Genomic DNA, 15,064 nt, shown 5'->3' on the forward strand with positions numbered 1-15,064 from the left:
CGGCTTTACAACATGTACTAAAGCCCTCGACTGTATTTTCATCATATCTTAAAAATCATTTTGGACTCCCGCGTTAATCGAGCTATCGACATACCAGCTCTGCCGAACCCCTGAAGCCGAATCACCGAACCCCTAGGTTAAGGTTAACCCAGGTTAAGAACCACTGCAGTAAAAGCTACAAAACAAACTGACAAATAACTCATTTTCAAATCAGACGAGTAAAAACTGGTCAAATATTTAAAAAAAAAATGATATTAAAAGTGAAGACAATTTGCAATTCTAGTTATGACACACGAATTTGATGCACAAATTGTCTTCGCGGGCAACATAAAATGATGTGGCGGGCCGTATCTGGCCCCCGGGCCTTGACTTTGACACCTGTGGTTTAATTGGTAAAAATAGTGTGTTTCTTAAAAAAATGATGCTGGAGTTTATCAAAGGGGACCTCTAGTTGTTCCACACTTTTGTAGACTTCTCATTTCGTATCTGGACGGGAGATGTTGTCTTCATGTAAATGTTAATTATGACTTCCTGTGACAAAAGCAAAGGCAAGTTGGGATGTCATGCTGGGCCTAAAAAAACACAATGCAAAGCTTTTGTTTAAAGGTCACGCTTCGTTTCAAATTCAATACAAGGAGGGAACAAAATGCAAAGAAAACAATGCACCTTTCATATCAAATGTGTGCTCAACCTCAATATCGGCGATTGATTTATTTGCTTCAATAGGAAGTGAAAATTGGGATGTGTAGTCTCCAGAAGATGTTTCATTTGGATGGTGCTTAGAAAAACTGTAAAAGAGAGACTATAAAAGCCAGCGTGACGAGGACTGCAGTTGCGCGGGCAGTGAATGGTTCTTTTCTTTGCTGCAATGCAGGCTGTCACGGTTAGGCTCGCGAGGCCGCATCGACTCAAGAGAACCGAGGCTGCGGTGTCAAAGAGTCAGATCGACGATATTTAATGGAAAAGCGCTGTTCCATAAAGGTTATCGTGTGTTCAGACTTGCAGAATCCCCCCGATGTTTCTCGGGATATTAAAGAACACACACACAGACATTCGGCTTCGTTCAGATAACATTTATACGAGTTGCTTCGTGTCACTCGTAATCTTGTGGCAGCTTGTCGTTTGATTCATCAGGAGCGCAAGTCTCTGTAGCAACGCGACCGGCAGGATGACATTTTGTGGTTTGTCAGCTTCCTGCTCCTGCCTGGCCGGCCCTCAACTTCCTCTGTCTGCATGTGATATTTGGGGCTGCTGTGTGTGCGCGTGGTCAGCGCTCAAATGTGAGAAATTGGAAGTAGGAATGACAGGGAAGAATCCGCAGCGCCGCTCCTGACTCATCCTTTTCATAAAATGGAGACGAAGATGGAAAAAAAATAAAAATATTTGAGTGACAGTCAAAAGATGAAGTGGGAGACAAAACAATAATGTGAAAAGATATGCAAATGAAAGGCTGTGAAAACCAAGCATGACAAAAAGCCATGTGGCAACACTTTGATCGACCGTCTTTGAGCTCGTCAACAGTTCTGGCAAACATTCAGCGGCCTATGCCTGGAAAACCATCCGGGAAATTAAGAAAACCACTGTGATAATGAGTGCAGGAGAAAACACAGTTGGACCACAAGGGAGGATTGAACATTGAGCGGAAGACGTGCGTGCGTGCGTGTGTTCACAATGAGCCATAAGTTTCGTGATCAATGCATTTTATCTATCTAAATTGTTTATTATTTATTATTATTTTATATTGAGTCGGCTCGATTGTGTCTCAAGGCAACCAAAGTTGTGGAAATAGATGCTTAGCTTAACTTGCAACTACATTGTTAAATTTTTTTAGCTTCGTGATATCTGCATTAGCTACGTGATACTCAATTCGCTTGAAAAGCACTTTATAAAAACAAGCTTTTATTCCAAGTGGTACTTGAAGTGAGTTTGAAATCTTTTCCGCGGCTAATTGCTAGCGCTCATCTCGTTTGTAAACAGCAGTAAATTTAACGGCAAGCCGATTCCTCATGCGGCTTCTGGAAACCCTGCGGCCTAGAGTTGCTCGTTGTGTTTTAGGGACCACGAGACGCTTTAATTAAGTGGGAGCCCCGACGAGCGAGGAGGCAAATGAGTGACCTTCAAACATCCCCCGCTGAATTAGCGAGATGAGCATCGGCGGGGGGATTGCGAGGTGACTCGGGGACAAACAAGTTCCTACTTGTGCCTTGGCGTGTTATAATTCAACACGGCTTTCACGGCTCTGGCTGGCATTGCGACAAAATCAGAGACGGCCCGGCTGATAAAGACCGCCCGTCGGACTGCTCAGCAACACGCCCACGCACGTGCACTCACCTGACAACGGCCTTTGTGCCGCGGGAAAATAATTGGCCCCACTGCTAATGCAAGGTCACGGGAAAGCAGCGAGGGGAGCGCGACAAGGGCCGCGGTGGGAAGTGACAAAGTAGAAATTCTTTGCACTTGAAAAACAACATTAGCTCATAAATATATCGGGCGTCCGTCCTCAGGACTGGCGGGCAAAGCGGACAGTCGTTTTGACGTTGGCGCCGCGACTGTGCTAAGTGGCTAGCGCTGGTGTTTGACAGCTCAATAGCATTGACCTCCACTCTCTCGACGGGCCGCTAATTAGCAAGATTGCTTGTTGTGTTTTTTTTTTTTTCTTTTACAAGGTGCTCTGGAGGCTTTCCACTTATTAGCTAGGCGCGAGCAGTGCTAACAGCGAGCGGGCGATTTGTATTCTGAGCGAAGGGGCCTAGCGTCAAATGACCTTCCGTATGAAGGTGTAAATGCATTTTCTGTAAAAATAAATAAATAAATGGGCGGGTGTTGAGGCATGTCCGCACGATCCAGTCACACTTGTTTTTTTTTACACATTTCCTCTGAGACCTTTAACAGCTATTCACACATTAGCGACCACAAAAGTTTTTGGGGATGTGCTGCACAATGGGAGACTGAGATGAGCGAGACCATCCATCCATCCATCCATCCATCCATCCATCCATCCATCCATCCATCCATCCATCCATCCATCCATCCATCCATCCATCCATCCATCCATCCATCCATCCATCCATCCATCCATCCATCCATCCATCCATCCATCCATCCATCCATCCATCCATCCACCCACCCACCCACCCACCCACCCACCCACCCATCCATCCATCGTGTCAGCAATCGATCAATCGATTCCGCACAATTAATCAACCTGCCTGTTTTTTTTTTTTTATATATATATATATATATATATATATATATATATATATATATATATATATATATATATATATATATATATATATATATATATATATATATATATATATATATATATATATATATATATATATATATATATATATTTTCACTGCATCGAAACAAATAGTAGACCATTCGGTAACAGCTGCAGCAACATATTTGGTGAGAGCGCTGAATCACTTAGCGGAGTAACCTTGATGTTTCACTCTATACAATTGAGCTGGAGCTGCTTATCTTCTCTGTATTTGTGTCATCTTCGGACAGCCTTTAGATCCACCCCTGTAAATTAAACCTTCATGTGTGAAAAATCCAGTATAAACACGCTTAGTCGCCGTAGCCTCTGCCGTAAGTGTTAGCTGTGTCTCTCCTCCTCCTCCTCCACGAGGGTTTTTCTCCTCAGTGTGATTTAATTTGCTTTATTGGCATTGAGATTGCACAGCATGTCTAAAACATCTAAACAAATCAAGTTATTAAACTCATTAAATTCGCACACACTCTGTCTCCATCAGTGACCCCCGCTCCCCCCCATCTCCCTGTTGCAAATAAATCTTGTTAGCATAGATCCACGTCACCTCTCTTTCTTGCTCTCTACCAAACAGATGCTTCTGAACGTGCAGATTTTTTTTTTCTATTAGGGTTTAATGATGGCCTCCTTGGGTTCAATGTGGCAGCTTGAGGGGGGGGGGGGGGGTGATCAAGAGACGTGTGGTTGTGGTTTGACGATGACCTGTAAGGTCATTTGGAATCATGACCAAATTTATTCGTCTTTCGTCTCCATCTTACAAATTTCAGGACAGCAAATCTCTGATTTTTACGCTCTGACGCCTTGATGTGATTTGATCGCACCAGCGGGACCGGGGGGGTACTCTGAAGGCCTCCTCACCGTCTGCACTGGTTTTCTCACCCCCGGCCGCTTCTGTCGCCACGTCTGTTGCCGATGAATTTTTCTCAACGGCATCGTGCAATGACCGCGCGAGACGCACGGTGTAAACAAGCACCTTGAAATCTGCTTCTCCGCTGCACATTTTAGCGTTGACGCATCAAAACACATTGCTCAAAACGTCGCATTGAGGTGGTGTGCTTTTCGTTTTACAGAGTTTATATATATATATATATATATATATATATATATATACATAAATTATTTCTATTTTATATAATTTTTTAATGCTGTTTCGAATGCAGTCTAGTTAATATTTTTATATTAATTTATATATATATATATATATATATATATATATATATATATATATTTACATAAATTATTTATATTTTATATAATTTTTTAATATTAATATAATGCTGTGTTTTAAGTGCAGTCTTGTTAATTATTTTTTTTTAAATCCCTCTCTTGTTGACAGGATGGGTCCAAACAGAGGCAAGTGAGGAAAAAGACAGTTTCCTTCAGCTCCATGCCGAACGACCGCAAGATCAACAGCACAGCGGCGTGCATGGCCTTCATGATGGAAGGATGCGAAATGAAGAAGGTGCGCTCCAACTCGCGCATGTACAACAGATACTTCCTGCTGGATCCGGACATGCACTGGCTCCGCTGGGAACCCTCCAAGAAGGACTCCGAGAAGGCCAAGCTGGAGATCAAGAGCATTAAGGAGGTCCGATTAGGGAAGAAGACTCCGGTCCTTCGCAGCAACGGGCTCTCTGATCAGTTCCCGGATGAGTGCGCCTTCTCCATCATCTACGGGGACAACTACGAGTCGCTGGATTTGGTTGCCAGTACGGCCGACGTGGTCACCACCTGGGTGATGGGCCTGAGATACCTTGTGTCTTACGGCAGGCACACCGTCGACATGGTGGAGCCCAGCCAGCCCAGCGTACGGACATCTTGGATCAGCTCGGTCTTTGAGCTGGCGGACATGGAAAAAGACGGACACATTGATCTTTTCAGGGCCACTCAAATCATCAAGGGGCTCAACCCTGGAATGAAAGAGGCAATGATAGAACTCAAATTCAAAGAACTCCAGAAAGCCAAAGACCAATACGGTGAAGCCATCAACATGGACACATTCGTGGAGGCCTACTGCGAGCTTTGCACGCGTCCGGAAATTTTCTTCTTGCTGATGCAGTACTCCAGTAACAAGGAGTACTTGGACTGTAAAGACCTTATGTTATTCGTGGAGGTGGAGCAAGGTGTAGAAGGTGTGACGGAGGACTCGTGCAGGGATATGGTTCTAAAATACGAGCCCACGGCCGAAGGCAGGGAACAGATTTACCTCTCCATCGATGGCTTCACGCATTACCTCCTCTCGTCCGAGTGCCACATCTTCGACCCGCAGCACAAGCGGGTGTGCCAGGATATGACTCAACCCTTGTCCCACTACTACATCAACTCTTCACATAATGCCTCTCTTCTGGAAGATCACTTCTGGGGTTCCTCCGACATCAGTAGTTACATTCGCGTTCTGAGGATGGGCTGCCGCAGCATCGAGGTCGTCGTCTGGGACGGTCCCGATAATGAGCCGGTGGTGTACGTTGGTAGTTCCGTGGCCTCGCAGCTGGCGTTCTCCAAGGTCCTGGATATCGTCAACCAATATGCGTTTGAGAGCTCCGAGTATCCGCTCATCCTCTGCTTAGTTGCTCATTGCTCCGTCTCACAGCAGAAGGTCATGGCCCAACACATGAAAAAAATTCTCGGGGACAAACTGTACGTGGATTCCCCCAACAAAGAGGAAAACTACCTGCCCTCTCCTGAGACACTCAAAGGGAAAATCCTTCTCAAGGGTAAGAGACTCCAGCACGGTTGCACAGAACCCGAAGGTGATGTGACGGAAGAGGAAGAAGGTTTCGAAATGTCCAGAAGAGTCGGAGTAGAAGATAGAGACCAACTAAACGGTTGTAAAAGTCTCCGTCTATGCAAGGAGCTCTCTGAGCTCGTGTCTCTCTGTAAATCGGTCCAGTTCCGAGACTTTGAGACGTCAAAAAGGGACCAGAAATATTGGGAGATTTGCTCCTTCAACGAGGTCGACGCCAACAGATTCGCCAATGAGTTTCCGGAGGAGTTTGTCTGCTACAACAAGCGTTTCCTCTCCAGGGTTTACCCCACCCCTATGCGGATCGACGCCAGTAACATGAACCCGCAAGATTTCTGGAAATGCGGCTGCCAAATCGTCGCCATGAACTACCAGACGCCCGGCCTGATGATGGACCTCAACCTCGGCTGGTTTCGACAAAACGGTAACTGCGGTTACGTGTTGAGGCCGGCCATCATGAGAGAGGAGGTGTCCTACTTCAGCGCCAACGCTCGGGATTCCTTGCCCGGGGTTTCCGCCCAGCTCCTTCACATTAAAGTCATCAGCGGGCAGAACCTCCCCAAGCCTCGCGGTTCGGCGGCCAAGGGCGACGTGGTGGAACCGTACATATACGTGGAGATCCACGGCATCCCGGCCGATTGTGCCGAGCAAAGAACCAAAACCGTGTCCCAAAACGGCGACAACCCCATTTTTGATGAGAGTTTTGAATTCCAGATCAATTTACCCGAATTGGCCGTCCTGCGTTTCGTGGTGTTGGACGACGACTATATCGGAGACGAGTTCATCGGCCAGTACACCATCCCGTTTGAGTGCCTGCAGCCCGGGTACAGGCACGTCCCGCTACAGTCGCTGACGGGAGAGTTCTTACCCAACACCACGCTGTTCGTCCACGTCGCCATCACAAACAGACGGGGAGGCGGCAAGGCTCATAAGAGAGGAATTTCAGTCAGGAAAGGTCGCAAGGCCCGCGAATACACCAATACCAAGACCACCGGGATCAAAGTGGTGGACGAACTTTTCCGAGCATCCACCCAACCACTTCGGGAGGCCACGGACCTCCGAGAAAATGTACAGGTAAGGATTTAGCCATCAAACGTTTTGTCGTCTTTTGTAATCTAGCAGATGACATAAAAATAATAAATCTTGTCAGAGGATAAAGCCATCCTGACTGAGCATTAGCGTCTAAGAAATATGCCCTAATTGAGAAAAAAAGAATCAATTATTTGAACTGCTACATTAAGCCAGACAATGTCAAACTTCCTTCCTCGCTAAGTACCTCCACGTGGTTGTTCCAAGTTGACGTGAAGTATTCCGACTGCACTTCACCGTCGCCGCGCAGCTAATTGCGCTCCATTAATGTTGCGTAAGAAAGAGCCAATACTGCGACAATGGTATGCAATTAGGCGGTGTATGAATAGTGTAATCATTAATGAGGGACAATTAGCAGCCAGCGCTAATGGGCCGCACGTTGCTAGGCACGCCGAGAATGACTTTAAAACTCCTCCGGTGCCTAAATTTGACTAATAAGCACAAATAAATGTCTCCGCCAGTGCAGGTTAAAAATGGACAGCATCATTTATCACGGAATGTCAATCTTGTTGACATGGAAATTAGAAATAGACGATACATTAACCCGATCAAACAACACTTGGCGCCTTTTTGTTTCCTTTTGAAATGGAAATGTGCGTTTTTGATGTGGCAAGATAAAAGATGAGAGGAAGTTGTTGCGCAATAAATAAAAAGCTCTTTTATATGTAAACTCAAAATATGCTGGCAAAAGCTTTGTAGTGGCCGGTTGCGTGGAACCTGCCACATGGATCTAGGTTGCGACGCCGGGCCGAGAGCCAGCGACCCAGATGGCATCAACCGCCACGTCCCCGTGTGGCTTTCTTTTGTGAAACACCAAAGCAAAGCTCAAGTCCTAAACTGAAGAAAATTATAATCATCTGATGCTTATTGTCTCAAAAGTATCAATTACTGCCAAAATATTTTATTACAGTGCTAAAATCCTTTTGTTCTTATTGCAAAGTTTCCAGGTGGCAAAAAGTCTGCAATACTACTCCAATTCAGTAGGTGGCGCTAAAAAGAAGAGCAACTCTCATATTGTTTCAGTTTGAATGATTGTAGAAAGTTGGCTGCCTTTTCACAAAGCCAAACGGCTGATCTGACATACACCTCGCAATGCCATTCCCCCGTTAAAGAGGGGTTGGGGGGGATACATCGAAACAAAAACAAAAGAAGTGTTGTTAAGGGAACACAAAGCTTCTATTGGCGAAACGTGGGAAGGGTGGAGAGGGCGTAATTAAAAACACAAGCCTCTTGTTGGCTTTCGCAACACTACTGTGGATTTGTATTGCACTGCAGAATGAACTGAAGTAAATAAACAACAAGTGCAAAATAAGGGAAGCTCTACAAGCGCAGTGGGACGCATGTAAAATGGTGGCACTTGTAATTATGCGCCGCTCCCTCGTCCATTTAAGTTGTTCTCTCTCGGCTCGTTGAGGTGCTCATCCGAACTCGGCATCCAGATGATGGCATTGTTGTTCTCCTCAAAGGTGCCGCGGTGACACGGCACGTCCTCTTGGGATGTGGAGCGGATTTTTCCGCCGGTCCAGCCCGGGGAAACAGACGGTTCCCACAGTGTGCGAGCGTGGGTCGGTTCTTAAATCCCCCAAACAGCCTGGTTGCCTCAAAAGTTTGTTTGCTTCCGGGCCTCTATTCATCAACTGGCTTTGTTTTTGCCGGCCGGTTTGTTCTTCCGGCTGTGATTTAAATCGAAGTGACTGATGGCTTGCGCACAAAGACTGCGTGATGGTTTTGATATTGTGAGTCAAGCCGGAAGATTCAGTCAGTGCACCTTTGAATGAGAATTCTCCTTTGAATGGGAGGAAAGCTCTATAAGCCGATCTGGAATGTCTTTTCCAGAACGCCATGGTGTCCTTCAAGGAGCTCTGCGGTCTGACGCCGGCCGCCAACATGAAGCAGTGCATCTTGACCGTGTCCACCTGGCTGATGAACAGCGAGCGCTCACTGCGGGTGACAGTGGACCTGAGCGAGACCTACCCCACCATGGAAGCTCAGGGTCTGGTGCCCGAGCTGCTGCGCAAGGTGCTCAACGCCTACGACATGGTAAGCAACTTCAGTGTTGACCTCCAAAGTATTTTTTTAATGTTTAATATATATGACCAGATATGATTTGCTTTGTCGCTAGATGATCCAGACGAGCAGAACGCTGATCGAATCGGCAGACGGCGTCTACTGCAAACTTGTGCAAGCACAGCGCGCAGGTTGGTATGAATGCAAACAAAAGGATTGAGCCAGGTTGCGTAACCACTTGCGGCACTTCAGCAATAAGCAGACCAGATCTCGCCGTTGAGCTACCTGGCTGCCGTCTCGTTATGAAATAACTAAAAAAGAGAAGCCCGGTTAACATGCCCGACAGTCTGTAAATAGATGCGAACGACGACACGTTTGATTTGTCCGTTTTCGCATCCTGTCGGCGTAAAGGTCCCGGCGCCTTTTGTCTTCGCCGCGTATCTCCGCCCCCGCAGCCGCTAACAACGAGGCTCGACGTTGAGTGTCGATCATGTCGGTGGGCAGGTGAACACAATGCGCACATACTCATTTTCACAAAGGGGCCTGCAGCTGAGAGAAAAGCAAACGGGGAAATGAATAGCTGTGATGGCGTGTGGGGGATGAAAAGCTCTTCAGGAGAGGAGAGGTGTGTGGGGGGGGGCTGTTGATTTATAGGCTTCAGCCATAGAGTCGACACTAATATGAGAAACGGCTCGAGGTGGAGATGCCGTTTTAATGCAAAAGGCAGAATTAACAAATAATGAATCAACTGGGGAGAGGGGGGCAAAAAAAATCCTTCCAAAGTTTCACTGCTAGCGTCGACTTAAAAGTTTTTGCTAGGATGTACCTCATGAACTCAGCGAGTTGAGTGCGCTCACTTTCATCCACTCACAAATCAATTATTTTGCCATTTATATGCATAGCAAAGAGGCGGCTGTGATGTCATTTGGTTTTGGTTATATTTCAAAATGGAACCAGAAGAAGAAATCAATCAATCGTTCCATTGTTTTCTATATCAGATTCGCCGCACTACAGCCCACATCGTATAAACTACCAAGTGGCAACAAAGAAATGTTCTTTGGGGGATACAAAAGTCATTCAAGTTGCATTTTGAATGTTCTATTTCCAAGTTCTTTGAACACAGCCTTCTTTCACGACGGCCGCTGACAATCACACGGTACACAATACGCTCATTATTCGGCCAAACGCGTGATTAAAATGGCAAGTTGACATCAAGTGATGAACGATCCTCTCGGCAATCACGACTTGTGGTCCGCGGCGGTTATTGACGTCCTCGTTTCATTCGGCCGGTCAAGTAGCGATACGTTGATGAAAATGGGGAGGTGTGGAATGATTTGGCTCCCTAAAGGCACGAGGAATCGCTAATACTTAGCCGGACATGCAGCTGAGACTCACCGGGGCTTTTCCAGATACCACCTGCTCTAATTTTGCCTTCATTAAAGGAAGATATTTAAAGGAAAGCCTTTTTTTAATTAGAATTCATGTCCTTTGTGGCGGTAGCAAGGTTTCCTTCCGAACCCACAACAGTTATTAGCAACATAAGCTGCCTTTTGAGGCTACTCGCGCCCGGCGTGCTCATGCCCGCCCGCACTGCCACTTAGGTTAGCTCAAAGGCCCAATTCAGCCAAGGAGAAGAGCATTTTTGTGACATAAACCTCAGATTCCTCGCCGCATGAGATGATGTTTACAGCTTTAAAGACCAATTACGCACTCGGTTGTGCTCGTGCCCATCCGTCTCCGACTTAAACGCGCCCGTCGAGCGTCGCCGAAGGTCAAAGTTGTCGGTGATTTGTGTCATCCGTGTTGTGGCATTGATTTGTTTGATTTTGTTTCCTCCTCAGTGGTATGTTGTAAAGAAGCATGTTCAAATTGCGGGCCACTTGTGTCTTTTTTTTTTTTTTTTTTTAAGTAGCCTGAGGCATATGCTCAAAATAGCATCTAAGATAGCATGCGTCAGTTTCGTTTTTTTTCTCAAACAGCGGATTGGCAGTGTGAAAATCAACTGCTTTAAATGCACTTAAGCAGCTTTGAATATAAAAAAGAAAAGTCCAAACAACAAAAAAATAATTATAATTAAAAATCCCAAATGATTAAATTGCATGCTGTTGATAACATGTGCAGGTCTGGACTTCCACGAGGACCTGCACCGCATTGGTGTCAAGGAGGGCTTGAAGGGTCGCAAACTCCAGAAGGCCATGGAGAGCTACGCCTGGAACATCACCGTGCTCAAGGTGACCACAAGCAGGCTACCTTTTGATTCCATCCTTTCTAATTTCAGCAAGATGAGAAACATGGCATGTTAAGTGTACTGTAATTTTTTTTTTGTTCTTGGACTATTTTGATAAAAACACAGACTTGACGAGCATTTCAACATTTTCTTGAACAGCGTTTGATGACACATAGCGATGATAAATTCTAGCAAAGAATGCAAACAAGCCGCTTGGTGATTAATCAAGGCAAACTCTTGCGTTCTGTCAAAAAATGGCCTCGAGTAGTTCAAGAATGCTGGCAAGCATTAATGGCAAGACATGATGTTCCCAAACATGACTGCCTCTGCGCCATTCTTTCTCTAAAGTGTCCTTGTTCAAATGATACAAAAGAAACGAAGGATTCGATTTTCCTTTTAAAGTAGAATCTAACATCCAAATGGCTGGCCCATTATTGCAGGTTGCAGGGGGTAGCGATCAAGTGTGTCATTTTGCCATTATATATTTCGGCCACAAGTTTGCTTTTAAAGAACTCCTGGAAGGAAAAATCAAATGACAGATTCAAACCAAAATGCCAGACTTCCTGTTTGACTTACTGGAGGCTTTTTTTGGGGAGTCTCCCCAGCTTTGATATTCCTACTAAATTTAATGGAGGCTGGATTTAGGTCAAACAACTATCTCAGTTCACTTGACTGACGTAATGCGATGTTTATTTGTAATTTTGCTGCATTTTAAGAAAAAAATTGCCATTAATTGTAATGAGACAAATTATTTAAAAGCCACTATTAAACAGACTGTTTGATTTAGACAAACAAGAAGCGGGATTAGCAATTTAATGAGGCTAAAGCAGTTGGATTTTGCAAGCTTAGTCCCCCGTGGATTGTCGCACAGTGACTGCACCCAAGTGTGTTTCCATCGCGCTCCAGAGGCAAAGCTTGTCGCCGTCGTATTTCATGCCCGCTGAGTCACAACTTACATAATTTGTTTGGGGGTTGGGGGGGTTCGAATACATGACTTATTCATTCTTGCGTGTTCCATGTAGTCTCATTTCCAGCAGAAAAGTTTACCTTCACATATGAGTACATTGAGAAAAGCTGGCAAACGCTCTTTGTGTTTACGGTGCAACACTGCCCCCTTGTGGCTTTTATTGGTAATGACACTAAAGGAACTGTGGCAGATTTTTTTATTGTTTTTTTTTGTGTGTGTGTTTGGTGGTAGGGCCAGGCGGACCTATTGAAGCACGCCAAGAATGAGGCACTGGATACTCTCCGTCAGATCCACTGCGCAGCTCAGTCCTGCGGCCTCAGTAAAAATGGCGCGGCCTCCCCTCAGCTGCAACATCACCCGCCTTATCTCCACCAACACCCGACGCAGCCTCAGGCCAAGGCCTCACCGCTGCCGTCCCCCTCGCAACCCCAATCTTGGACTGCTCATTCTCCACTCCCACTGTTCCAAAGTGTTCCGAAACCACCTGCTTACACGCCCCCTCCAGCCTTGCCGCCACACTTCCAGTTTGAGCAGCAAAGAGCAGCCGGACCATTGGACTCAATCACGGAGAAGGAGACCTTCAGCGACGAGCCGGCCGGACCGGGACACTGCTGACCCGCAGCCTGTGCCCACGGAGACGAGCACCCGAGAGAGGATCAAAAAGGTGAGGGGAAACATCTGGAGGCGAGCGGTCAAGAAAAGCAGATGATGAAGAGGAAGACCCGCCGCACTAGGAGTGAAACACAAGTGTGAAGGTTAGACTTGAGAGAGCAGAAGAAGAAGATGTAAATGTTCACTTTCACGCTTCACACGTTTTCTTCTTCTGCTGTCTCCAAAGTTCTCTCTCGGGGTGTCATCGTTTTCCCACACACCTTCTATTCTTCTACTCTGTGGGTACAGGCTGCACCTCATGACCGCTTTCCTACGTGGTCACACTTTGCCTCTGCATTTTTATTTCTTCACAATTTTTAGTCCTCATATTTGTTTGCCCTGAGGAACACTTCGAGAATCATTCCTTGATTTTAGTTTTAACATCACAACAACCACAATCAGAAAATATGACTCAACACAAATTATAGTGACTCTTGATGTGAACTATTTAAAATGTAAGAAGGACTGATTCTAATTGTTTGTGGTTCTATCTATTTTTTTTTCCGCAAAGTTTTAATTCTACGTTATGTTATTGTCTGGACAGTCGCCGCATGGGTTGACTGCAATGAGGGAATTACGGGTCCGCGCCACAGCACCCAGGGTCCACAAAACAAACAAAAAAATAGATATATGTGTGAAAAAAAAAATAACGTACAGCCTCACTGCAAGGTGAGTGTGGCTTCTGTAAAATCTCATTGACGTGACCCATTAAAACTGGTGTCATTGTTTTAAATGTTTCTCTTTTTCTGATTCGTATGAAATGAGCTTCAGCCTCATTCGTCCATCCGATGGCATTAAACAAGAACGTGACGTCTAAGCCAGCTATGTCTCATCTGTCCACTGTGAAGGAATTAGCCAATTAAGCATCCTTATCAATTAGCTTCATCTCATTCAAGAAAGGCCAACTTGATATTTAAATAAGAGTACGCATGCGGCTAATTAGCCCGACTCCCTCACTACTCGCCATCGTGGCATGTGTTAATAAGCCATCGGTCCGCCACCACAAAGAAATACCTGCACCGGATCCAAGAGTCCTGGAGATGATCTGGTCAAGGAGATTTAATTAATGGCAGGGAGATGAGCAAAACTGAGGGCTCTTTTGTCACGTTGGGCGCAAAGCCGTATAAAAGCAAGAGGCTTGGGCTCCCCCGAAGAGCAGCCAGAAGATGATGTGGTTCAACTTCAAACTGAAAATGCTACCTGGGTCAAGCGCAGCCAACAAGGTAAAATACGGAAGCAGTTGTTATTTTTCTAGATACATTTCGCATCGTTTAAATACTTAATAATGTTTTATACTAAAATATATTATTGTAGATTTTTTTAAAAATATTTTTTATTTTTTTATTTTAATGTAATGATTACTTGTTTACGTTTTCATATATCTTAAAATTAAATGCATAAATTTACTAATTTTAAATTAATACACTAATTGATTTCACCATCCCCACGTTTGGAATTCAGTATTTAATTTCTGTTTAATGTGCTGTATAATTGTAGTTTTCTAGTAGTTTAATGTGTGTACCTCGGCAGAAGGTGATGGTTGTGGTGCTGGCGCTGGTGCTGCTGCCCCACTTGGCTTGCTGCGACCCTGACAGCGTGTCCGACGAATGCTGCAGGCAGCCGTCGCAGGTGTGTCGCCTGCACCTGCTGCTTTGTCGCTCGGGATGGGTCAGGAACAGGCCAGCCGACGCCTCCGCCGGCATCCTGACATTGGGCAAGCGCATGGAAGATGAGGGTGCCTTGGATAGCCGCCTGCAGCACTTCTTGCACGAGCCACGGAACCAAGCCGCCGGGATCCTCACCATGGGCAGGAGGGCCCAGAGACTGAGGACCCCCCCTCTGACGGCACGCCCTCACCTTTTGATGGGCCACATGCAGGGGCGGACGTAACATTTGGAAAACGCAAGACACGAGATTACCTAAATGTCTCATAAAAACGGATGATTAAAGTTTTACTTCCATTTAAAGCAATTATTATTGTTGTGTCTTAATTTGTAATTTGTTTTGTCAAATTTAAAAAGTTAACATTTATTCTAATGCCAAGCTTTGTGCAGTTGCAGCACCTTCTGGTGGCTAGTTTACTAATGCAATGTCGGTTTT

General features: G+C 45.5%; 2 protein-coding genes across 2 annotated transcripts in view; both read left to right on the top strand.

The window, feature by feature from the left end:
- LOC125983826 (inactive phospholipase C-like protein 2) overlaps nucleotides 1–13,697 on the top strand; it is a 45,242-nt gene extending 31,545 nt beyond the window's left edge. Inside the window, exons 21-25 of the mRNA XM_049745460.2 lie at nucleotides 4,617–7,097; nucleotides 8,949–9,152; nucleotides 9,235–9,310; nucleotides 11,241–11,350; nucleotides 12,545–13,697. Of these exons, the coding sequence (XP_049601417.2) occupies nucleotides 4,617–7,097; nucleotides 8,949–9,152; nucleotides 9,235–9,310; nucleotides 11,241–11,350; nucleotides 12,545–12,928 (3,255 nt within the window). The 3' untranslated portion in view covers nucleotides 12,929–13,697. The remainder of the gene's footprint in view (nucleotides 1–4,616; nucleotides 7,098–8,948; nucleotides 9,153–9,234; nucleotides 9,311–11,240; nucleotides 11,351–12,544) is intronic.
- An 803-nt stretch (nucleotides 13,698–14,500) lies between these two features.
- hcrt (hypocretin (orexin) neuropeptide precursor) lies at nucleotides 14,501–14,854 on the top strand. Its single transcript, XM_049745654.2, has one exon. It carries the CDS (start codon nucleotides 14,501–14,503, stop codon nucleotides 14,852–14,854), a length of 354 nt encoding a protein of 117 aa, XP_049601611.2.
- Nucleotides 14,855–15,064: the final 210 nt, after the last annotated feature.

This window comes from Syngnathus scovelli, chromosome 16, assembly GCF_024217435.2.
Source record: "Syngnathus scovelli strain Florida chromosome 16, RoL_Ssco_1.2, whole genome shotgun sequence".
NCBI lineage: Eukaryota > Metazoa > Chordata > Actinopteri > Syngnathiformes > Syngnathidae > Syngnathus > Syngnathus scovelli.